The sequence below is a fragment of the Phyllopteryx taeniolatus genome, chromosome 4 (genome assembly GCF_024500385.1).
Source record: "Phyllopteryx taeniolatus isolate TA_2022b chromosome 4, UOR_Ptae_1.2, whole genome shotgun sequence".
NCBI classification, from domain to species: Eukaryota; Metazoa; Chordata; class Actinopteri; order Syngnathiformes; family Syngnathidae; genus Phyllopteryx; species Phyllopteryx taeniolatus.
The window spans coordinates 29,855,016-29,880,132 of NC_084505.1; the positions used below are offsets into that span (position 1 = coordinate 29,855,016).

The 25,117-nt window shown below is 42.3% G+C and overlaps 3 protein-coding genes and 1 long non-coding RNA gene across 7 annotated transcripts; 3 read left to right on the forward strand and 1 right to left on the reverse strand.

The window, feature by feature from the left end:
• Positions 1-2,489: 2,489 nt before the first annotated feature.
• ap1m2 (adaptor related protein complex 1 subunit mu 2) lies at positions 2,490-10,913 on the forward strand. 2 transcript variants are annotated; one of them, XM_061771494.1, is made up of 12 exons: positions 2,491-2,704; positions 3,728-3,884; positions 4,824-4,891; positions 4,992-5,122; positions 6,127-6,274; positions 7,679-7,805; positions 7,879-8,021; positions 8,986-9,057; positions 9,159-9,317; positions 10,045-10,170; positions 10,359-10,434; positions 10,712-10,913. In XM_061771494.1, the coding sequence occupies exons 1-12, from the start codon at positions 2,663-2,665 to the stop codon at positions 10,735-10,737; spliced, it is 1,275 nt and encodes a 424-aa protein (XP_061627478.1). In that variant the 5' UTR covers positions 2,491-2,662; the 3' UTR covers positions 10,738-10,913. The 2 variants fall into 2 exon arrangements, with proteins under 2 accessions (XP_061627479.1, XP_061627478.1); XM_061771495.1 differs by lacking the exon at positions 10,045-10,170 and having other exon boundaries at positions 2,490-2,704.
• A 502-nt stretch (positions 10,914-11,415) lies between these two features.
• cdkn2d (cyclin-dependent kinase inhibitor 2D (p19, inhibits CDK4)) lies at positions 11,416-15,271 on the forward strand. 2 transcript variants are annotated; one of them, XM_061771496.1, is made up of 4 exons: positions 11,416-11,583; positions 11,764-11,933; positions 14,254-14,344; positions 14,420-15,271. In XM_061771496.1, exons 2-4 carry the CDS (start codon positions 11,881-11,883, stop codon positions 14,765-14,767), a joined length of 492 nt encoding a protein of 163 aa, XP_061627480.1. In that variant the 5' UTR covers positions 11,416-11,583; positions 11,764-11,880; the 3' UTR covers positions 14,768-15,271. The 2 variants fall into 2 exon arrangements, with proteins under 2 accessions (XP_061627480.1, XP_061627481.1); XM_061771497.1 differs by lacking the exon at positions 14,254-14,344 and having other exon boundaries at positions 11,422-11,583.
• Positions 15,272-15,552: 281 nt separating this feature from the next.
• On the forward strand, positions 15,553-22,969 carry LOC133477120 (uncharacterized). Its single transcript, XR_009788243.1, has 3 exons — positions 15,553-15,713; positions 21,456-21,603; positions 21,770-22,969. It is a non-coding gene; the product is annotated as an uncharacterized LOC133477120 (long non-coding RNA).
• Positions 18,884-24,404, reverse strand: si:zfos-323e3.4 (volume-regulated anion channel subunit LRRC8C). 2 transcript variants are annotated; one of them, XM_061771498.1, is made up of 3 exons: positions 23,960-24,404; positions 23,264-23,469; positions 18,884-21,852 (listed from the first exon to the last, which is right to left on the reverse strand). In XM_061771498.1, exons 1-3 carry the CDS (start codon positions 24,048-24,050, stop codon positions 19,564-19,566), a joined length of 2,586 nt encoding a protein of 861 aa, XP_061627482.1. In that variant the 5' UTR covers positions 24,051-24,404; the 3' UTR covers positions 18,884-19,563. The 2 variants fall into 2 exon arrangements, with proteins under 2 accessions (XP_061627482.1, XP_061627483.1); XM_061771499.1 differs by having other exon boundaries at positions 18,885-21,852; positions 23,264-23,422; positions 23,960-24,110.
• Positions 24,405-25,117: the final 713 nt, after the last annotated feature.

The following is a 25,117-nucleotide window of genomic DNA, read 5'->3' on the forward strand; positions in this document are numbered from 1 at the left end:
ATTACGAGATTCTGCAGTCACTAGTAATCTCATGTCATCCGTGGCCCCAAAAGGACACCGAACAACAGTCGGTAACGTGGGAGTAAGTGGTTTGGCAAGGCAAGTCAAATTTATTTATACCATACACTCAATGCGCTTTACATGATTAAAAGTGAGACCTGTGAATTGCTCAATCATAAGCATGAGGGGAAAAAAAAGAATACTTTTAGGCCTGGGCTTCAAAACATTCAAACATTGAGCTGACTTGACTGCTGTTCGCAACTTCTTCCATTTGTGTGCGGTGTGTGTGTGTTGTGGAAAGCAAAGGAGGAGGTTGTCACGGCTACGGTCGCTGTCCGCACTGGAGTGAGATGTGTGACATGGCGGAGGTCAGGTGTCGAATGTCAGAGAGCGAGGGAACACTCGGTTGTGCAAACGCACGCGGACACGCGTCGCACGTTGTACAAGTTAGGATTGCCACATGCGTGTGTGCTATGTCACCTGTCCGGATCTGGCATCCACATTCCACAACTGATTGTTACTCCAATAGCTTTGATTGACAAAACTTTTTTTTAATTATTTTTTTTAAATTATGAATCCAATTTATTTGACTATCCAAGCATGGCGCCGTGTGCAATTTTATTCCACTGTCAAGTTTTTGCATCATGCAAAGTGTGTGTGTTTTGACACCACCTAATGAGGTCGCAATGCTGTTCCCATGAGACAATGGGCTTGCTTCACCTGCTCCACCCGCCCTCATCCTCAGTCACCTCATGCCGTCGCCGCCTCCCCATTGGTCAGCTGTCTGACGGAGAGGGAGGAGCGGCATCTCACGCCACTGCTTCATCAACGTGAGCGGGGAGTGTCCGAAAACCGAAAAGAGGGAACAATGGAGGGTTGGGATGTAGATGAGAGAAGATTGTCCCCTGTTGGCTTCCTAACAATGACATAAACTGTTCTAATGAGAAGCTCACAGTAGATGTCTGCTTGGCAACCAATCGAGTGCAATCACATGCACGAGGGTGAAAATATGCCGTTTATTATGACCAGCTATATAGTCAAAGGAGTATGTAATCTATCAGTGGCAGGTGGTGAATGTTATCGCTGAACGTTTATCAGAAAGCGAGTGTGATTCTCAAAGTCTGCCTCCTTTTAGTGGTACGCGGTACAGATCGGTTGTATTTAACTTTTTAGTCCAATGCATTTACGTTTAATCTTCAGTTGTTTTCAAACTTGCATTTACTTTTCTGTGGAAACTAAACTTGAGTCGTTAAGTGCAGTTTTTTTTTTTCTAATATATTTAAGTGTAGTGTTAATGTTCAAACTGCGCCTCATGTTACAGTGGCTTACAATAATATTAAATATACATTTTAGGAATAAAAACTGTGTCGCTAGTATCGGTTTCACAACAATGCACCACCCCAGCTGACCTCGTCTCAGCCAAATTACTTTCAACAATGCATCCTTTGACTAAATCAACATCAACTTTGACTTCCCTTCCACTACGCGCCAATTCTGTTTGTTCTTGGACAACATTCCTGTTCTCTGCTTTCCCTCTTATTCTTGTGCATTGAACTGAGAGCGGAAGCTTGGAGAGCAATTTCTTGGCGGCCTCCAGCCGACAAATAAAATCATTGGTACACTTCGGAGGTGCTGTATAATTAAGAAAGATTTCTCTAAAGGCACCATGGACTCACATAATAAAATCATGTAAATGTAATTTTAATTTAAAAATTTTTTTTTTTAAATGTACATTTAATCATACTATGAGTTTTAATTGAGAGCAGAAGCTCGTTGGTGTACAGTTTGTTTGCCATATCTGTAATCCATCTTTATGTTTAAAGTGACAACAGAGGGATTTTTTTATCTTGTTCTTTAAATTGGAAAAAAAAAAAACCTCTTTATTAATCTAATATTCCTTTGAGCGTGTCCATTGTGTAATCTATGACTCTGTTATGATTTCTACACTATCTGATTCCGATGAGGAAGAACCAAACCCTTGTGGACACAAGGAGCGAGATAGTGGGCAAGGCAGGTCTCCATCTGAGCAAACACTCATACACCTTTTTTTTTTTTTTAAATCAACAGTGTGCTATTCCCCCCCCTCACCCCCACCCCAACACACACACACACACACACATACTATTGATAAGGTGGAGCCCTAGTTACATGGATGAAGTTCATACTGCTGTAAATGTCTGCAGCTCACACTCACGTAAATAAAGGTAAAGCAGAAACCCCTAGTGAATTAATTTAGTTTTTCCATGTTTAACCAACAAAATCTCAAAGAGAAACCAAATTGTAAGTCAACAATACAACTGAGAGTTTTGTAGTAAATTTGTGCAAAAACAAAAACAAAAAACCCAAAACAAACAACTTTGTAGACGTCCAGTGAGTTTTTGTTTGTTGACTGAAAGTCATTCCCGCAATGTGTGTGCACGCGGCGCCCTCGTGTGGCCGTGTCGAGCGCTGCGCCCTCGTCTTGGCCCAGGTGAGCCTGGTCAATGTTTCACCTGGTGACGATGACGTCACGGCGCCGTCAGGGGAGGCAACGCCGTGGAACACCCGACCAGCTTTGATGAATTGCTTCGATGTGGAACTTTTTAGAGGTGTAAAACAGATTTAATAAGAGTTGTGGACTCGGTTTGAAACATTCAACTGTTTTTGTGCGTGTTCGTCCACAATGTCTCTCTCGGCTGTGTTTGTGTTGGACCTCAAGGGGAAGGTGAGATCAACTCATTGATATGGTTTATTTTTTGTTGTTGTTGTGATTCAAAACTTACAAACGACCGTTTTTGGCCAGCGTGACCAAACATATCTCGTCGGTAATGCAGGTTTTAGGCTGTAAATGTCGCTTTACGTGTTAAACATTAATGACGCCGTTAAAAATTAATAAAGAGCTCGCGACACTCATTTAGCTATAGTTCCATACTTCCTGGTTGAGAAATAGGTGTCTGGAGAGAATGCCTGCAGCAAATAAATCTGTTGCCCCTTAAGCCTGTTGTCAAATAGTAATCACACTGGCAATTAAATCTGATCAAATATAACTTGACGCGCATGTTAGTGCTCAACCTTGTTTAAAGGGCCCTTGCGCATTTGTATTTATTTGTAAATCAAGGGAAGTTGTGTTTTAGGAGCCTAAATTCAGTATAGTATATTGCAGGGGTATTCAATTATAAATCTTAAGGGCCAGTAAGATTTTTTTTTTTTTTCAATGAGTCAACGGCCTATTTATGGAGGTTGGTCAATACTGTAATGTTTAAAACAAAATGTCATTTTCATTCAAAACATATTCAAAATATGAACAAAAATCTAATGTAATTTCCATTTTGACATGAATTGAAATACATTGTTGAATAAACAAAAAATGACCTCTGTCATCCACGCCACTCTAAGTGAGCACTCTGTTGCTTTTTGTGCTTGTGTCATACAGTAGATGTGACAAAAATGCTGCTTGCAGCTTGATGTGACTGTTTCAATGCATTTATTTTTGTTGTTCTTACCTCTGAATTTTGAGGAAATGTCCCTCCAAAATTCCTATGCTACGTGTCTTCATGCCGTTTCAAATTGGAAATCTTTGTCGCAGGTTTAGTTTACTATATTAAGCATATTAAGTAAATGGGTCTTGTGCCGGTTGGAGGAAGAATGAATGCATTGAAACAATGCACTTTACTGTACACTACCATTCCCGATTTATACAAATTTGTCCAACATACTAAACCTGAATTTGATACGCTTCCATGTCCAGGTGTTGATATGTCGCAACTACAAGGGCGACGTGGACATGGCGGAAATTGACCGCTTCATGCCTCTGCTGATGCAACAGGACGAGGAGGGGCTTATGTGTCCTGTGATGTCGCATGGCAACGTTCACTTCATGTGGATCAAACACAGCAACCTCTACTGTATCCTTCGCATGCCGCAGAAGCTCTCAACTGGGATGAGTCAAATCCGCAATATTAGGCACACTGCACCTGTGCACCATCATCATTCGATCACGAGACCCAATACAAGACCAGACATTTGGTGACTTTGGTGCCAAAATACGACAGCTACCTCTCAGTATGATACGGTACACTTCTACGCACTGCAAACGACAACCACAATAATAAACAACTTGTTAAACGAATACCTCCCTGACAGTGCCAAAGCATCATGACAATATTATGTCAAATAGTGGACACACTAATGTACACCATGTTCCATCCTCTTGAATAACTACAGATGCATCTCAGTAAATTAGAACATCATGGAAAGGTTCTTTTATTACAGTAGTTCAATGCGAAAAAAGTGAAACTCATACAAATTCATTAAACGCCAACCTTACACTGACTATATGACATATGTAAAGCTAAAGTTTATGGTTGAATTTTAACATTTCAACATAGACCCAAAAAGTATTAGGGATTGTAAAAAAAAAACAACAACAAAAAAAAAACCGGGACTCACCAAGTAAGAAATGATACGTATTAAGCAATTGATATGTAGTCTTTAATGAGAGATGGCTTACAGGATAAAAAAATAAATAATTTATAAAATGCTGTAAACCATTATAATATTTAAAAATATTGTTATAAATTCAATACAAATCAAGGTCCCTTCTAGTGGATCCCCTGCTCTCTCTGTAGTTGAGTAATTCAACTCCCTTAGTCGCTACATGAGAAAATGCGGTACTTTTTAAAATGCGGAATTTCATCCCGTGTCCTCAAATGAATGAAGTGTCCGGTGAGAGTAGGTTTGTACGTATGCTGAAACATACGGTGTGTACAGTATACAATATGTATTCGTGTACTCGGTAGGTAGCTAGCGCTGAGTAAAAGCTCCTTAACCTGATATTCCTGCAGTGGTGGCCATGACCAACAAGAACTCGAACGCCTCACTGGTGTACTCCTTCCTCTATAAACTTGTCGAGGTGAGCGTGTTCCCGTATTGTTCTGCGCATCCATTCGCATTGGAAACCTATCAAAAAAGGTGACGTACTGCACGGCACAGTTAATTTGTGTTTACTGCAGGTGTTTACAGAGTATTTTAAGGAGCTGGAGGAGGAGAGCATACAGGATAACTTTGTGGTCGTCTACGAACTCCTGGACGAGCTGATGGACTTTGGATTCCCTCAGACCACTGACAGCAAGATCCTTCAGGAGTGAGGCTCAGCCAGACATACACAAATCATCCGTAGTGGTGTCTTGAGATACAAGTTTTATTTGTTTCGTGACTACGCTTGTCATCGTTTCCCCAATGAAACGAATTGGAAATACTACTAATCTGTTGTAGCCCCCACACCCCCCCCCCCCAAAAAAAAGAAAAAAAATACTTTTTGTAATGTGTAATTTCATCAGGAAAAGTATCACTCCATAATATTGAACTTCATAAAAGCATACAGTAATGACATGATTAAATATAATTAAAAATAATGACTTTTTTTTTTGTCACACTGTATCAAGCCGGTCTATGCGCAACCTACTTACGCATTCCACAAAACAGGTAAAAGCACTTCCGCAATAGTCATGACAATAGTCGATGTTTAAGCTTCATTCGTGTTTACATAGGTATCATATTTGTATAAATAAGTCGTACACATGTGTTTAACACTTGTCCGAAGACACCAGCCATAAATAAAACTAATTTAGCGAGGTCTGCTTCAAAATCATGTCACCAGTCCTAGCTATGCTGGTTAGCGTAGCATACACAGTAAATCAGCGATCCCATTTTCCTGCGTGGGTCCCGTGACGTTCTTCTCCCTGTAGCGGATTGAATGGCCATCCTGCTGCTATTTCTGGTGTGCTTGCCTTGGCCACCTGGAGGCAGTATGAGACAGACGGAAATACTGCTCATTGTGACTCCTCACAGCACTATTAGTTGTTCTTCACAGAGGATAAAGAATATATGACTGAGTACTATTATATTGTCTTACTAAATATCTTGTAGCACCGTTTGAGTTCAGTCCATCGGTTAAAGGGTTATGCAGCACCGCAGCGTAGATGCTATTTAGTGTTAGCATAAAGCTAGCGGGTTGATAAACTAAGCTGCGTTTTAGAGGTGTTATACTCTTTGTTTTATGTTCCGTTTGAAAGTCAACTTCCGCATGAGACAGCTTGAAGCCTCTTGTGTTACAAGTGCAGTGCTTCATCATGTCTTTTTACGCAGGTACATCACACAGGAGGGCGCCAAACTGGAGGTGGCAAAGTCCAAGGTGCCGACCACGGTCACCAACGCTGTTTCCTGGAGGTCTGAGGGCATCAAATACAAGAAGAATGAAGTCTTCATCGACGTCATCGAGTCCATCAATGTGTTGGTAAGTTTCTGTTTTTCTGAGCAAAAATTCCCCAAAACTAATTCTACCATATAAAGCCAAGATTGAGGCACTTATTATTATTATTATTATACGTTTTAATTCACCTTTATTTAGCCAGGAAAATCTCTTTTCCGAGAGTCTCCTGGTCCTGTTTTTCTTGGGGAAGCGTGGTTTTCCAGTGGTTGCCTCACAGTTTTAAAGTTCGGCGTTCTAGATTTGATAATGCACACGCGGCGAACACTCGCCATAACGGCAAATATCAAACCAGGCTAAACTAAGCTCCTCCCCAGTATATGAAGATCTTGGTCTCAGTCAAGATCACTTCAACAATATTTTTATGACCGTTACTCCTTTCCTAATTGCCGTCAACTTTAGGGCATTGCAGAAAGAGTACAAAAATGCAAATAGGGGATTTTTTTTTCAGTGAATAGCAGAGGATATGTTTCACAGGGAAAAAAGCCAATTGGTGACGAGTGAACCGCAAATACACGGGGGTTCGCTGTATACATTTAAAATACTGTGCTAAATACAAATCAGTAGCAGTCAATGTGCTTTTTTTTAAGTGACACAAATTAAAAAAAAATAAAAAAACTAAGTTAATTTAGAAAGAAGTTAAAGTGCACGAAACTGCCAATCGTAATGTTAGGATTGATACAAGTGCTATCGCAAGATAAAACCTGTCCTGGATGGTCCGCCAATGATTTAGAAGCTGTTACTTTTACGTCGTCAAATTACTGCAAAATGCCCAGTAGCACACACACATGTACACACATGCATGACAAGTGCTGTAACTGAACGTAATAATAATAATAAGTGGTACCCCAAGATATTTATTTGATCCCAGCATGTGTCCGGCAGATGTCATTACCACAACAAACACACCACCTTTGAAGCACATTTAAATTATTTACAGGTGCATCGCCTACAATGTATCGTTGACAACTTTATTTAGTAAACAAAGTGATACTTGCATATTATTTGGATTTACTACAAATAGTGAAATATTTTTTTCTTCTTTGTTGAAATATTTGAAATGAAATATGTTATATTTTTAAAAAAATAAAATAAAAACGTGGATGATTATCGCTTACAGCTCACTAAAACCCAAAATTCACCATCTCAAGAAATGAGAATATTATATGAGAAACAATCAGAATGATTTGAATTGTAGGAATTGGCATTGTGTTTAACCCGTTTAATGAGTTTCACTTTTTGAATTGATTATGATTAAAAATATTTCTCGACAAAGGCTATATACATCTCAAATGTTTAGACGGGTAGATCCGAAACATGTAAACGGGTAGATTTTGGTGGAGTCTTGTGATTTGATGTTTTAACTACGAGGTTAACATTTTATGGGCTTCTTGGATATTTTTTTGTCCCCCCCCCAATGTGTTTATTCAGGTGAATGCAAACGGCAGTGTGATGAGCAGCGACATCGTGGGCAGCATCAAACTGAAGACCATGCTGTCAGGGATGCCCGAACTGCGACTCGGCCTCAACGACCGAGTGCTCTTCGCTCTTACCGGACGTACGTCGACTGCCGGGAACTTGTTTGTGAATCCAGCCCGGTGAATTATTTGACGCGTTTGTGGTCCGTTCAGGTGACAAGGGCAAGACGGTGGTGATGGAAGATGTCAAGTTCCACCAGTGCGTACGTTTGTCACGCTTCGAGAACGACCGCACCATCTCCTTCATTCCTCCAGACGGGGAGTCTGAGCTTATGTCCTACCGCATCAATACCCATGTTAGTCCCTTTTGCAACCTTACATATAGACACTATGGTCTATTATCTATGATCAACCTCCATTTTGGTTAGATTTAAAAAAAATATATATATATTTTACCCGCAGGAAATGGAGATAGTCAAACTGTTGCTATGATATTTCATTTTTATTTATACGATAATTGAATGGGAAAGTGCATAATTATCAACGTGCAAAGCGTTGCCGTAAATACATCAAATTAAGCACAATACGAATTTCCGTCTGTAGGCCCATTCGAGAAACGTAAAGCCATAACACAAATTTGCAGACACAAAATGCTTGGGAAAAGCAATGCTTTTGCGATCTAATTAATTGTACAGGCATTTTAAAGCAACATATTAAAATTCTTAATGGACATGCAAAGTCAATAAAATCATCAAAACAATAGCGCACTTAACTTCAGGGTAATGTGTGTTATAACAAGTAGCTGCAGTGGTAAAACTAGTTTTTCGCAGACTAGTCAAAATATGTATGTTGTTATATCACCTTTCTCTATGTGTTGCTTTTGTTCGAATATTCGTTATTTACAAGTTGATACTGCGACATCGGCACGATTCGTTATACCGTCTGTAGCGTTTCCTCTTATGTGTTAGCATAAAGCGAGCGAACTTTTGCAAGATGTCGTGTACTTTGCTTAAGTAAAGAACGCGCAATTCTCTCTTTTTTTTTGCGTTAGTTTTACTGTAAACTTAATTTGGATAGTGCCAAAAAAACAGCTTGAAGCAAGCACACGTCGGCTATTTTTGAAGAAGTGTTCGCTATCTGACATACTGCACACCGCACACTCAGGGAGGACAGAATAGAATATGAAAGGCTGGTAAAGTGGATCAGATGTCGTATTATCGGGGCGTTTTTACGAGCACAAAGTTACAGTACTTGATACCGTATCGGTATTGTTGCATCTCTAGTTTCAACCTTGACGTGTCAACTTGTCATCTGTCCTAGGTGAAACCGCTGATCTGGATTGAATCAATCATCGAGAAGTTCTCTCACAGCAGAGTGGAAATCATGGTGAAGGTACAGAGCCCTGAACCCTTTCGATGGCAAACATGAAATGAAACACGTTTGCTTCAGTTTTTCGTGGAGTTCTCCTGTGTTCTTATTTTGTCATACTTTAGGCAAAGGGCCAGTTTAAGAAACAATCTGTGGCAAACAATGTGGAGGTGAGGGTTCCTGTCCCCAGTGACGCCGACTCGCCAAAGTTCAAAACCAGCACGGGCCACGCCAAGTATGTACCGGAGAAGAACCTGGTGGTGTGGACCATCAAATCTTTCCAAGTAAGAAATAGCTTTGACTTGACTTTTTGTCTATCCTTGCGTTTTAGGCAAGATTTGTTTATTGTTTTTTTTTTTTTTGCAACTTTTGGACATGAGCTACTTATTTTTCCGCTTGTTTTTTTTTTATTTGCTATACGATCCAGAATCCACGCATGCCCCAAATCGCCGCTTTTCAGGAAAACATTGTTGTGCCAATAACGTAGCATCATCACAGAAAACAAACCGTTTTCAACACTCCATGTAGGGACTGACCAATGGAATCCATTTGTGGGAAAAAAATATATAAAATTGACCAAATTTGGAAGGCGGCACGGTGGCCGACTGGTTAGAGCGTCAGCCTCACAGTTCTGAGGTGCGGGGTTCAATCCCCGTCCCCGCCTGTGTGGAGTTTGCATGTTCTCCCCATGCCTGTGTGGGTTTTCTCCGGGCACTACGGTTTCCTCCCACAAAACATGCATTAATTGGAGACTCTAAATTGCCCGTAGGCATGACTGTGAGTGCAAATGGTTGTTTGTTTCGATGTGCCCTGCGATTGGCTGGCAACCAGTTCAGGGTGTACCCCGCCTCCTGCCCGATGACAGCTGGGATAGGCTCCAGCACGCCCGCGACCCTAGTGAGGAGAAGCGGCTCAGAAAATGGATGGATGGATGGACCAAATTTGGACACGTTTCCCTATATTTTAGATTCTCGTATTTGATTGTAACAAAAGCTGTGTTCTTCCGTGTAGGGAGGCAAAGAGTTTCTAATGAGGGCTCACTTCGGTCTGCCCAGCGTGGAGAATGATGAGCTCGAGGGCAAACCTCCCATTACTGTCAAATTTGAAATCCCTTACTTCACTGTCTCGGGAATACAGGTATGCATGTGTATGTGCTTTGCTTATTTATGCTGTTTAAGTGTGGGAAGTAGCACATCCCCTTGTAAAGCATTTTGGCGTGCAGAGGTGCATTCCTGCATGGTAAATTGAATTTAGAGATGAACTGGTATGAACATTTTGCCACAATTATAGACCCTCCAAACAATGTCTGACTATCTTTTTAACAGGTGCGATACATGAAGATAATAGAAAAAAGTGGTTATCAAGCGTTGCCGTGGGTCCGCTACATTACGCAAAGTGGAGGTAATTGACTTTCATTTATTATTGCCACCATTAGTCTTTCCACCTGTGCAATGTACTGTATATTCTCACTGGCCTCTTTATTAAATTCACATGCACAATAAGATACTGTGTATCATTTTTAAGGACTGTCCAATGTCAGAGGATCCAAAAAGTTGGCTCTCTGTGTATTATTTGGTGTATTGTTGTCATATTTGCAGTATTTGAAAAGCATATTTTTTTTGGGATAGTTTCACCCTTAAATTCACTACAGTGATTTTTTTTTTCCTTTTCTTTTTAGATTACCAGCTACGGACCAATATGTAAAGCCTGAAGAGCAGTTAATCGCGTGACGTCGTCAACTGAGAGACTGGCTTTTCAATTTCACAGGAGCTATTTAATGTCTCACATCTTGGTTGTTGAAATCTTTTTGGAAGTGGATTGAAATTTTTCTGAACGTTTAAAGCTTGTAAAAACAAATAAAGCACATTTATTCAAAATGATTCCAGTTGTCGTCAGTACCGATTCCCTTGAACTACTGGACCGAATATCTTTTCAGTTTGACCTGAGCTATTTCATGTCTCTTATCTTGATTCTTGAAATCTATTTGGAAGGGGATTTGTATTATTATTATTCTGAATGCTGAAGCACGTTTATTGAAATTATTTCACAGTGTTGGTCGTCTCTGTTTGCTTTCATGTACTCCTGGGTTGGCCAAATATATTCTATACGGATAATGCCAGTGTATTTTTTTAGCGGTGGAATTCAGCGTGAAATGAAACATTTCCAGCCGCTTGTCGAGTGACTCAAAGCACAGAAATGAATGAAGTTCCTTCACAAACATTAACGAATGCGAATCGCCCGCTGTCTTCACCGCGTGTTCTGATTGGCCGACTCCTACTGTTGCCACGGTGATAGTGTAGCAACGGAGCAGTGGTCCCGCCTCTTCACCATATATGTTAAGACCCCGCCCTCTCGGCGAGTCGTGATTGGACGACGCCTGCTCCTCTTCGAGGTTTGTAAATTGCCCCCTCGCGACGCAGCCGTGTGCGGCATTTACCGAACGTTCGTCGACATTTTGCACTTTCTATTTCATTTCAACATTAACCTTCCTTGAGGGCAAAAGGCGTAGAGAGCTCGGGGACGTCGCCGACCTCAGAAGAAAGCACCAAGGTAGGCTTTTAAATGCCCTTGTCAGCGGTCTCGTTCACGTTAGCCGTTAGCCTGCGTGCTAATCGCCTTCTTCCGAGATTCCGTTGTCCGCCCGCCCGCAATGTTACGCTTTGGGCCGCATCTCAATGCGCCGAAAATGAAGTGAACCGTCCCTCCTCCCCTTTGCTTCTCTGCTCCCAGAGAACAGACGCGAAGCGGAGCGGAGGCGGGCCGACATGGTTCAGATGCACGACGCCCGAAGGTTGGCGACAGCGGCGGGCAGGGGCAAGCACGACGAGGTGCGGAGGATCCTGGACGATGGCGGCGTGCATCCCGACGCTGTCAACGAGTTCGGCAGGACGCCGCTGCAGGTCAGCCGAAGGGCGTGTTACTAGTGCGGGATGTGTGAATTATCACACTCAGTTCAACCCCTTAGATTATTTATTCGATATCCATCTTGCGCGTTGTAATGAGCTGTTGGGAATTCACCCAACTCCAATAATGCGATTCTGTAACAATATAGTTACCACCGTTCTCCTCGTTTTCATTCATCTTTGGCTCTCAAACTCACTTGCATAAATTGGCAACTTGTTGCAAATGCTTCTTTTATTTATTTGAGACGTCACATCTCTTTTCTTTGAGGTTCATTGCAAGGCACTGCTGTCCTTAAATGTTTTAACATCTAAAACGAAAGAAATGGGATTAGTTTCTCTCTTACAGGGGTGTCAAGATCGTTTTTGTCACGGGTTGCATCGTAGTTATGACTTCCCTCGGAAGGCCGCTACAACTGTGGAAACACACAAATGAAAGATTGCCTCATCTACTGTAATTACATACAGTATACACAACACATTGATGAATAGACAGTTTTGAAATCAGAAGCCTATAAAAACATGTTTTTCAACTATTACATTTCTTTTCAAAGGGGCATCTTCCTTAGGTTTATTGAACATTCAGAAAATGTCCATAGGTGTGAACGTAAATGGATCTTTGTCCACACGTGGGGACTGGTGGTAACAATTTCAGGGTGTACGCCGCTTCTTGCCCCAAGTCAGCTGGGAAAGGCTCCAGCTAAATTGCAACCCTAATGATGGAAAAGGGATGGATGGATTTTTGTGGTTCCTCTGAAGTTTAGTCACGTGGCAAGCTGCGTCAAATGCCCTCTAGCTGCCCGCTTTAGAGCAGGACTTCAACTTTGTGGGTCCAGAGATCCCTTACAGGGGAGACATTTTTCCAACGACCCCTTCATAATCCTAAAGCCAATTAAACGTAACCACCATATGTACCCGTAACCTAAGTAATAAGTTAAGAATTTTTTTTTTGGGGGGGTGGGAGGTATAAAGTTGCAATGTCATGCATCACAGTAGTCATTACACCCCCAAGGAAAAAGGACAAATCTTTACATACAAGAACAAAGATGTATTTTGTTGATTTATAAAAAGTCATTATCTTTGGAGAGTCAAGTACTACTTTTCTAATATATTTACAAATTCCAATTAAGCTGGGATGGAAGCCTATATATATTCAGTTTAATACAAAGACAAGCTATTTTTAATGTACAAACACAAACCTACCTATAGTAGATTTTTTTTCTTCTTTTTTCTCTCCAAAATATTCACTCATTTTGAATTTGATGCCTGCCACAGGGGAACGGATGAAACAATTGTTAGAATTCTTTCTCGTTCTTTCTTGGTGTACAACTTCAGTTCCTCAACAGTTTCTGTCGTATTTTGCGCTTTATAATGCACCTGCAGACATTTTCAGTGGGAGGTGGGTCAGCACTCATTTCTTACGAAGCCATGCTGTTGTAAAACCTGCAGAATGTGGCTTGGCATTGTCTTGCTGAAATAAGCAGGAACATCCCTGAAAAGGACGTTGCTTGGATGGCAGCATATGTTGCTCCAAAACCTGCATATAGCTTTCGGAAGTAATGGTGCCTTCACAGATGTGCAAGTTACCCAAGCCATGGGCGCTAACGCACACCTTTACCATTACAGATGCTGACTTTTTACTGATAACAATCCAGATGGTCTTGCTCCTCTTTGGCTGGGAGGACACGACGTCCATGATTTCCAAAAACAATTTGAAATATGAACTCGTCAGACCACAGCGCACTTTTCCACTTTGCGTCAGTCCATCTCAGATGAGCTTGGGCCCAGAGAAGCCAGCCGGATGCGTTTCTGGGTGTTGTTGATATGTGGCTTTCGCTTTGCTTGCTTGAGTTTTAACTTGCATTTGTAGATGTAGTGACAAACTGTGTCAACTGACAAATGTTTTCTGAAGCGTTCCTGTGCCCATGTGGCAATATCCTTTACACAATGATGCCGGGATTTAATGCAGTGCCGCCTGAGGGATCGAAGGTCACGGCCACTCAATTTTTTTGGCCTTCCCGCTTACATGCAAAGATTTCTCCTAATTGTCAGAATCTCTTGATGGTATTATGGATTGTAGATGATGAATATCCCTAAATTCCTTGCAATTGTACGTTGAGAAACATTCTTAAAGTCGCCACCTCTTTGCTTTTGAACAACTAAACCTTTTGTGGGTGCTCTTTTTTTTATTTATTTATTTTTTTTATACCCAATCATGACACTCACCTGTTGTCTACCGGTTCACCTGCAGAACATTTCAAACAGGTGTTGTTTTGCGCATTTCTTAACTTTTCCTTTCTTTTGTTGCCCCCTGTCCCAGCTTTTTGGGAATATGCTGCAGGAGGCATCAGATTCAAAATGAGAGAATATTTGCAAAAAACACAACCAGCTTGAAAACCTCCACTTTCGAGGTACGACAGTGTAGAGACGCAGCCACCAAACGTAAACATCCCAAAGAAAAAGCCTCACAGAGTGTCGTTGTGCAGGTGATGATGATGGGCAACGCCGAGGTAGCCCGCCTGCTCCTGGAAAGCGGCGCCAACCCCAATGTGCAGGACTCGTCCGGGATCGCGCCGATCCACGACGCCGCCCGCTCGGGCTTCGTGGCCACGCTGCGGGTCCTGGTGGAGTACGGCGCCTTGGTGAACGTGGCGGACCACTTCGGCGCCCTGCCCATCCACATCGCCATCCGGGAGGGCCACCGCGACGCCGTGGAGTTCCTGGCGCCGTGCTCTGACCTGTGGCACACCAACGCTCGCGGCCAGACGCCCGTCGACGTGGCCCGGGCGTCCCGTCGGCCCGACATGATCCACCTGCTGTTGGCACACATCTAGTCGTAGTCTGGACCGCGCGCGTTCCCGTTTCTGTTCAAACCTGGTGACTTGAATTCATTGGTGTCTATGTAAAAGTTTTTGTTTTCTTAGCTCGATGTTCAGACATGACGCACGTGTTATGTGGTCATGGCAGCTACTTTTCAATGGGTTGTTTTGCACAGTGCAATGTAGGCACCTTATTTCCTAATATGTATTTATGTTTGATCTTTGAATTGGGAGTGCACATTAGTCTGAATCCCCTCCCGTTGTTTTGTGTTCATTTATAACAGTTGATTTGTTTGTCTTGTGGTTTTTTTGTGATGAAACTTGAACCGGTGCAAAATGAACTTTACCTTGCATTATTCGTTACATGAAATTAGATTAACTTAGACTTTGCATTATTTATTGTTGTAATAGCAGTGGCTATTGTTTTTGTTATTTATACTAAGAATACTTTAATACAGAAGTGAAGAGTTCAGTTTGCTGTTTGAATATGAAAGCACAAAATAAACTTTTAAAGTCAAACAGCTTGGTGGTTGCGTATGGTGTGCATGTTTCACTTCAGTTCTTTCTCCCAATAATGTACAGTATACACAATGACAGCAAAACTGCCTTCAAGCTGGACAAATTTGAATGAATAAAATGATTGCAAAGTGTGAGAAATCAGGCTTCAAAATGGTTACGAATTGAGACATTCAGTTTGCAGATGCTGTGGGCGTGTCTCCGAATGCTCTGAAAACCCCACCCTGTGGAACTTTTAGCTGTCAAACAAATCTGCGCCCCCTCTACTGGCTCCTACGCCAGGAGAGAAGTCCCAGCGATGCACATGGGCTGCAGAGAGGCAGCCTCTGTGCCCCGGCATAATGACCGGCAGCCGTGCCGCCAGGACAATTTTGATGTGTGCAAACTCCGTGACTTGACAAGCGGAGCTGTGGGTGTGTGTGCGGGGTTGCTTTGTTGGATGCAGGTAAACACACCCTTTATAATCGTTGCGGTTTGTTACGCATGCTGGTCGACTTTGTGAACGTGAGCTCAGAACACGGATTTATTCATGCAAAACGTTGCCTGTGAGGACACACCTCGTCAAGCGCGCGGGAGCTTGAAGAGGGCGGACAACGAAGAGAATGTGCCTTTTCTATGTGGGGTCGTTAGGGACATTATTCAGGATTAGCTCTCACACTTACTATTGAAATGCTTTCACACATACACAAACTACTGAAAGGCTCTCATAAACCCAACTCAAACACTCTCATACGCACAAGTCTTGCTCTCATAAAGACTACTCAAACACTCTCATGCGCACGAGTCTTGCTCTCATTAACACTACTCAAACACTGATACGCACGAGTCTTGCTCTCATAAAGACTACTCAAACACTCTCATTAACACTACTCAAATGCGTTCACGCGAGCACGTCAAACACACGTCACTGGCTTGCACACGTCGATTATGCTCACACGTGAATAGTATAAATCTTTTATTAGGTAGTTAAATTCCAAAACTGAAATTATAGAGATGCACTGCACGCTCCACACACTCAAGAGTGAAGTATTTCATATTTAAAATATGTATTATTTTGATGATTACAGCACATAGCAAATAACAAAAATTCCCCATATTGAGAAACTAAATTTGAACGTCAAACGAAATAGTAAATTAATTCAAGAGATAAAGTGATTTTTATTGTAGAAATTAGGCGGAGGGGATCTTAAATGGGACTATACGGCCATCCTGGCTGCAATGAACCGTATACGTTTCAGATTGGAACGCAGCGGTGTTGAAACTCTGTCTTACGTCCAGGAGTAAACACACGTCCACTGCGCTTTAGCCCGAAAGGCACATTTATTCGGCAGCATCCGCGTCCGATTAATGGCGTCTCACTCTTGATAGACGAGCCAGCCTAGCCCTACATTATACACGACCCGGCTTCTGATTTGGCCGACCATTGCGTCACATCCTACAGCACTTACACATTAAAAGCAGCTATTTTAAATCAATGAGGAAAAGTGTTATTGTAACACAATAATCAACCAGTATACGACACACATGCATTATAAATATATATGTATGTACTATACAGTATAATGCTATGTAACGCTACTGCTTAAGCTAGGCTTACTATTGTACTTTATGGCTGTTGGTCAATGCCATATTATATTTTGAAACCACTTCCTTTTCAACTCATATGAATATACGCTCACATCAACATGTCAAATGTCTGCACATACCATCTTAAAATCCATTCATAAAATATACTCGGATCCTTTCACATTTCCATCTCAAATGCTCGCATAGGTGCTTGTGGAGAAAAAAAAAACGAATCTTGGGAGATTTATTTTAAGATAGATAGAGAGATAGATAGAAAGACAGAGTTTCAACACCACTGCGTTACAATCTGGGAACGTATACGGTTCGTTGCAGGCAGGATGTCCGTATAGTCGCATTTAAGCTCCCCTGCGCCGGTGTACCTAATGAGGTGGCCAAAGGGAACGAAGGAATTTAATTGTCGTAGTGAAACTCGTGTTGTGTGAAATGACGAGCCCAGTGCTCCAAAAGGAGTAATAGGGTCACAATACAAAAAAAAAGACATGATGAGTATAATGTAGCAATACACATAGATTAAAGATTTTTTTTTGAAAATAATTCATTATTTTTGCCTTTTTAATGCTTGACTCTCCGCATTCATGCATGTTGCACAAGTTATCCATCCATCCATGTGATTTGGAGCCTATCCCAGCTGACTTTGGGCAAGAGGCCAGCTACACTTTAGTGTTGTCCCATGACAAGATAGAAGGTATTAACCAAAATGTGAGGGTTATATTCACACTAATGAGTTGCATGACACCAGGGAGGGAAAATGCCTAATTGGGCCCTACAGTTTCACTTAGGGGTGTCATCACTTTAGTTGAGAGTGGTTTAGATATTAAGTGGCTGTATGTTGTGTGTTATTTCAAGGGACAGTAAATTTACATTTTTAAAAAAACATTTTTACAAACTATACACTGACTAGACTATAGGAAAGAACGTCTACCTGGGCCCAATTTGGACATTTTCCCTTAGGGGTGTACTCTCTTTTGTTGCCAGCAGGTTAGCCATTAATGGCTATACATGAGTTATTTTGAGGGGACAGTAATTTTACACCGTTATATTAGTGTACACTGACTGCTTTATATTGTAGCATAAAAAGATTGATAATCGGGCCCAAGTTTCACTGTTGGGTGTACACACTTTTGTTGCCAGCGGTTTAGACATGAATGGCTATATGTAGAGTTTTTCCTGGAGTTACCAAAGACCAAGCAGCAGCTTAGAGGGGATAGAGCTTTTTAAATTGCTGGTCCTAAAATGTGGAACAACCTACCAGACAAGCACCCTCACTACTTCTTTTTTAAGACCCAGCCCAAAACTCATTTGGATTCCTTAGCTTTTTCATTGCTTCAAATTGCTTAAATTGTCTTGTTTGATTTGTATGCTTGTGTTTAGGCACAGAATGTGGTTTCAGCTGTGGTTGTTCTTAAAGTGGTGTATAGATAAAATTGAGTTGTTTTGTGAGTACAATAAATTTGCACTGTTATCCAAGAAGCTGTAAACTGACTATAATTGTAGTAATGGGTTATTGGGCCCAATTTGGACCTTTGTGGATTAGGCATTAATGGGTATATGTTGAGTTATTTTGAGGGGACAGTAAACTTACACTGTGATACGAGTGTACATTGACTACATTGTAGAAAAGTGAATTTGTTTTTTTTCTTTTGTGAAAGATGTGATGAAGTTTTTCCAAAAAGCTACACTGCTCATTTTTGTGAGCTAGATAGATAGACAATCAACCATTCCCACTTACACTTGTGTAAAATAATAAATAAATAAATAAAATACCAGCAGAGAACAAGAACATTCAAGGTACGTGTTATTGGGTGCAGTGTAAGGCATGTTGCTGTGCTGTATTCCTGAGGTATGTCTACAAATGGACCTGGTTGTGCCCACGCAAGTCACAACATGACTGTGCTGCAGCCTGGACTGAAAAAAGTGTACACCCTGAGTCCTGCTTTGAAGGTAATGCTTAATGATAACATCAGTAACAGGAACGTGACATACCGGAGTCCTTTGTGTGAAAGCGTTAAACATTCTAAAGTGTTTCAAAAGGTTTTACAACATTGTTTATTTGATCTTTTTACATTTCACTCAATTACAATAGTAAATGCTGCAGAGGTAGTAAAAGAAGAACAAAAACAATGCAAACCTTTCTCAGTAACACATGATGAATAAAATTATATATAAAAAAAAAATACAGAGATTAATGTACCACCACATCTTTGACACTTATTGACTCATTTTAAATGTTTGAATTCCGTCTTCTTCTTCTCTGTCAGGTTGAAAAGGGCACCTCTATTATACTGTGCAAAGAAAAGCTCCCTTCACAGTCTCCCTCCGCTTGTTTGCCACCTGAAAAGCGGCAATGTGACACTGTGGGAAACACTTATTACCCCCCAAAACAGACTCCATATTGTTAAAAATGTGCTTAGTTGCTACAAAAGAAGGCCTTCTTTTGTAGCAACTAAGCAATCACAAAGAAATCTGTACACCAATCACAATCTATTGGCCATTTTACATTTAAACACATGTATGGTTGCACGTTTTGGACAGGAAAGAAAAGTCACATTTTTGGCAAAAATAACCAGATTTCAGCACAAAGGTTTAAGTCATAGGTTTCCTAAAAATTGGTCACCTGTACCTGCAGTGTAAATCGATCGAAAATGAGACAAAATTGGGACCACTGTCAAATGAAGACAAGTCAGTGAAAAGCCTGAGTTCGGACCAACTCAGGTACTAGTCAACCTTGTGCGCACATTTGACGGCAACAAGTCCAGCAGGTTTTCCTCCGCGACGAGCCCGCTGCTCGTTAGCAGGGGACAGTCCGCTACCTCCACAGGTAGCGCGTCCAGACGGTTTCCTTTGAGCTCCAGTCGTATTAGTTGGGTCAGGTTGGCCACCCTGGAGCTGAGGTAGAACAGGCAGTTGTTTCCGAGAATCAGAGTCTTTAGTCTTTTACAGGAGAACAGCTCATCCGGTAGGGTCTCTAATGAGTTGAAAGCAGCGGAGAAGAACTGGAGCCCCTGCAGGATGCCCACTTCGGGCGGGATGCCGGTCAACTGGTTGTGCGAGATGTCCAAGTGCCTCAGCTTGGTGCAGTAGAACAACCGCGGGGTCAGCTTTCGCAGCTTATTCCAGCTAACGTCCAGAGTCTCCAGAGAGTGCAGCTTGCTGATATGATCGGGGATATAGGTGATTTTGTTGTGCCACAGGCGCAACGTCACCAGCCGCTGGCAGTGCTGCAGACTCAGGATCTCTTCCACCGTGGTTAGCTTGTTTTCCTTCAGGTCCAACTCCTGCAGATTACTCAGGCTGAAGACAGCGCTCGGGATACGCTCCAGCTCGCAGCCCACCAACTCCAGCGAGACCAGGTTGGTCAGCTTCTTAAGGCTGCTGTAGACTTGGATCTTGGTCCCTTCGTTGTAGATGCTCAAACGCTGTAGTTGCTGTGCGACGTCGCTGATGCTGGCCGGGATCTTTGTGAGGTTGGAGCGCAGGGTGAGGACCCTCAAGGCTGTGAGCTCTCGAAGGGAGTCCAGGGTGCCACTTCGGGCCATCTCGTTGGTTAACGGCCCGTTCAGATGCAGTTCCTCAAGTCTTTGCAGGTGGTACATCCATTCGGGAACCTCATCTAGACTTTCAAAGCACAGGCGCAGGAACTTCAATTGTTCTTTGAGGTGCTTCAAGGCTGGCAGCTGAACCTTGGCCTGGCAATAAATCAGTGACAGATCCTGAAGACTCTCTAGCTTAGCCACGCTAGCCGAGATGGTGACATTTTTGACCTGCTCCAGTTTCAGCGACTCTATCTCAACCAGCTCGTAGACAGTGTCAGGAAGTCCGGGCAGCAGAACCAGGTGTAGCTCCTGTCGGTCACTGGCATTCTTAGCCAGACGGGCGCGCAGCTTTTTGGCGGTCCACTCGTAGTTGAGGTTGAGGTGATGGAGTCTGCTCTCGCTCACCTCGGATAGAAAGAAAGCGAATCTTTTAGCGTAGAGGTCGTCGTATTGGTCTACCAGATGAAGCAGGAAGGCGAAATCATTCTTCACGTCCGGTATGTCGTTGATTCCCGTCTCTAACCTGACATGCTCAAAGGAGTAGACCCTCAGAGGGCGGTGGAACTGCCAGTAGAGCGTGTAGATGCATAACATCCCGTAGACGGCCACAAAGCAAATGTAGCAATAGGCCAGCTTGGAGAAGAGGTGGGCTTTGTTGTGGTTACAGCAATAGATGTTAAAACCCGTGAGCTCGGGGGGAACCAAACACCGCACCACAATCTCAATGTTCGGGCACAGCGCCGCTGTGTAGATAATGATTAAAAGGAACTGAAAGACCTTGAGAGACGTTTGCAGCACATACATAATGTACAGGATGTCTGCCTCCTCGACGTGAGTTCGGAACTTTTTCACCTTCTCAAACAGGGCCTTAGCCTGCTCTCCTTCCTTTTTATCCAACACAGACGGAGCCGACTGAGACTCTGGAGTCTTTTTATCTGGATTAGACTTTGACGACAAGGTCCGCTGAAGCAAGATGGTCTCCTCCTCGTCGAATCGTCGCTCCGCGGGATCTTTGGATACAGTGTTTCTCCTCCAACTGAACAGCTTTTCTTCACCTCTTTCCTCAGAAACCTCACTCAAGGCCCTCGTGGTCCAGGGGGAGTCAAAGCATTTTCCCAGGATGGTGACAAAGAGGTCAAGTTTGGAGGAAGTCCCGGGGAACTTGAACCAAAAGCTGCTGGTTACCATGAAAATCATGGTGTGGATCACCACAAGGTATGGGAAATACTTAGCGTACCAGTGCACAAAGCGCTCGTAGCAGTAGTGGTTGATGAAGACATACTGGTGGATGTCCAGGTTATTCTTGCGACCGAGCACCTCTTGTATGATGGGATTGGTCGGCTTTAAATTGATGCTCTCCCACGTCTGGTTGTTGCCATAGCTGCGGATGTGGCTGCAGTCGATGGCGCTTGGCGTCGGACTGGTGAAGGGACTCGGCAGGCAAGCGATCTTGTCTTGGGTGAGCTGAGGAGAACGGGTGGAAGGATTATTGGCTGACGGAGAACAACGTGGCCATCAGAGGAAGTGTCAATATCCCAAATCCATTTTCTATACTGCAAAGATTGAATCTTTTTTTTTTTTATGTTAGCCTAACTAATGTAAAGACTGCCTAGTGCAAGTATGTGGAAGTATAATTTCCACTTGAAATTATTTTTTTAATTCAAATTGAATAATTCAATCCATACATTTAGGATGATTATTTGTTAAGACAGCCCACTGAAAGCATGTGGTAGCGCTTCACCACAAGTGGGCATTTTATGGAAAATTGACTTTTTAATTGCTTGTATCCAAATAGTGGATACATTTTTTGTTATCTGCCTATTTGTGAAAAAGAAATGCTATTTTGCTGAATTTTCCACTACCGTTGCCAATCTTTGTAAAATTTACAATAAAGGCTTGAAATACTACATTCATTTCTACACTGTTAGGTGTTCATTACGTAATCAGAATCAGAAAATACTCGATCTATTTCCACAATAGCAACCAAACCTTACCGTAAGGACTTTCCATTGACGCAATGGAAAACCACTACCTGACTACACTTCATTAAGAAAAGAAAACAGCTTTTACACAACCTGCAGGAGACCAGGTTCAACTGTTATTTGTACGTATGCTTATTATCCATTTGTATTGCTACGTGAAGGGCAAAACACTAAAACACTGAAAAATATAACAAATCAAAATATACATAAGATATTGTTAGGAATTGTGCCATTACAACTGAGAAATGCGAGTTGGACCATTGAAGCGTTTTAGGACCTGACAAGTTCAGACACTTGCTATCCCGTTTTAGCCTGCACTTCTGTCAACAGAGGAAGGGTCAGGGTTCGGGTTGCGGGTTAGGGTTAGGGTCACTGGTGAGCTGGATCTCAGATGACTTTGAGCGAGAGGCTGGGTACGTACTCCCTGGACTGGCCGCCAGCCAATTGCAGGGCGCATAAAGACAAACAACCATTCGCGCGCACAGTTTCACACCGACAGTATTTGTATGGACAATTTTGAGTCTTCAAGTTAACCTTTCCACGCAAAACTCCTCACAGGAGGGCCACAGGTCAAATTCGAACCCTGAACCTCTCGCTGAATTTAGTGTGTGCCATTTTAACATGACACAGAAAAAGAAATATCGCTGTCAGACACAAAGTGTGTGAATTGGATGTTCAAAAAAACTGGCAATTGGTCATTCATAGTTGAGGTATAACTTTTTATTCAAATGTGTCAATAAAGTGCGTAAAATGGTTTATTTTAGCAATAAAAATAATGAAAATTCCGATTCTCGTTTTTTTTATTTTATGATTTCAAATGACTTGAACTCGGATTGATTGACGGCAGCACGGCGATTAAGCTTTTTTGGAGCTTTTTTTTGCGCGGGGCTCACCTGCAAGGTGCATCCAAAGACGCCGATCATGAGCATGGCGACGCACAGGTACTCGGAAAAAACATCCCACCACGGCTTCAGCACGCGGTACTTGGAGTTCTGCTCGATGCCGATGTTTCGGAATTCTCCCACTGGGATCATCCTGGCTGCCGGTCCGCACTGAAGCGAAGAAAAGAGCCAACGTGAGCGAGAGGACACCACTGAGGCTGAAATAGATCCAAGTTATAATCGTGATTATAATCATAATCATGTTTTTATTGCCCCCGCTAGACAGCACGTGTGTTTGTCGCCACATGAAGGCTGCAGGAGTCAGTGTGTCTGCATGAGGTCAGGTGTATTCAAAGTGGATCAACAAGTTTGACAACAATGTGTCAGCCGCCGACGCAGTTTCACAAGTCTGACTTTTTGACTTTCACACACACTCGGAATTTCTAGTCGATCCTTTAACATTCTGGAGATTGAGCAGCAAGTTTTTGGTGCAGCCCAACTGTTGATATGTGAGCAGAAGAAGGGTTTTGACGATCATCTCAGCTGCCAAATCTCCTCCAAGTCGTTGAACCTGACGTCAGTTTTTGCCTAAGGCTTAACTTATGTTTTAGTTTTTCAGTTAATTTACCCCCCACCCCCTCTTTTATTACCAATCACCAACAAACATTGAAATAAAGACTCAGCTTTTTCCAAGAATACTGGACTTACCTGCTGCGGTGTCAGGTCGGTCTCGGGAGTCCGTTTTCATGGATGAACGAGAGCAGCGCACCGGTGTCAAGTTGCATGCAGCGCTGCACATCCGCTCTGACACTTCAAAATAAAGGTCGTGCAGATGCCATATCCGGAGTCAGACTTCAAAGTAAAGGCGCATTTAGATTAACATTAAATAAGCTTTTAAAGTATAGGAATTCCTTCTTAGCACATAGGACGTGTTGTATTTTTATTTATTTTTTTACAACATTGTTGCCGCAAAAATGGGAGTTGGATAGGGTGGCGCAAGCCATGCCCATTGGATGCCCCCTTCTTGGTGGATGCCTTGTGCCACAACTCCTAACCCTGTTTTGAAACCCTCACTTCTTGAAACCCGTACCCAGTTTTGAAACCCTAACCGTTTTGAACCCCTAGTTTGAAATCCTAACATTCTTGAAACCCGAATTTGAAACCCTAACGCTGCTTTGAAACCCCAAAACTCTATTTAATCCCTAATTTAAAGCCCTACCCCTGTTTTGAAACATTAATTTGAAACCCTAACCATTTTTTTGAAACAGTACTTCAAAACCCTAACCCTGTTTTGAAACCCTACTTTGAAAGCCTTAACCTGTTTCGGAACCCTACTTTGAAACACTCACCCAGTTTTGAAACCCTAACACTCTTTTAAAGCCCTAATTTGAAAGCATAAACCGTTTTTAAAACACTAATCCTGTTCAAATTCAAATTCAAATTTGCTAATTTCTGTCCTCAGAGTACGGCACGTCTACGTATCAGATTTCCCTCGATGTTTGCTCGTATAATCGAACAGCTAAGGGTGCTGCGCAGTAATTTGACAGCAAATACTTGAGACGTTCAACGGGCGCACTGTACATTATCAGCTGATAATATACACTGATGGCATTTTCTGAGCCAATCACAATCGAGTATTCACCAGACAGTATATTACTGTGTGCTCTCACACCAACATTGTAGCTGCACTTCTAAGCACCTTAAAAAACATCCCATTCTCTACTTTTCGCAGACCTGGAAATTTATGAAATCAAATGTCATACTTGTATAGGGCATAAATATAAAACAATCGAATGAAAAAGTGAGTTCTGTGTTAACTAAGCGTGCCTTCTATTTTTACACCACTGCGCAAATTAGTTAATTATG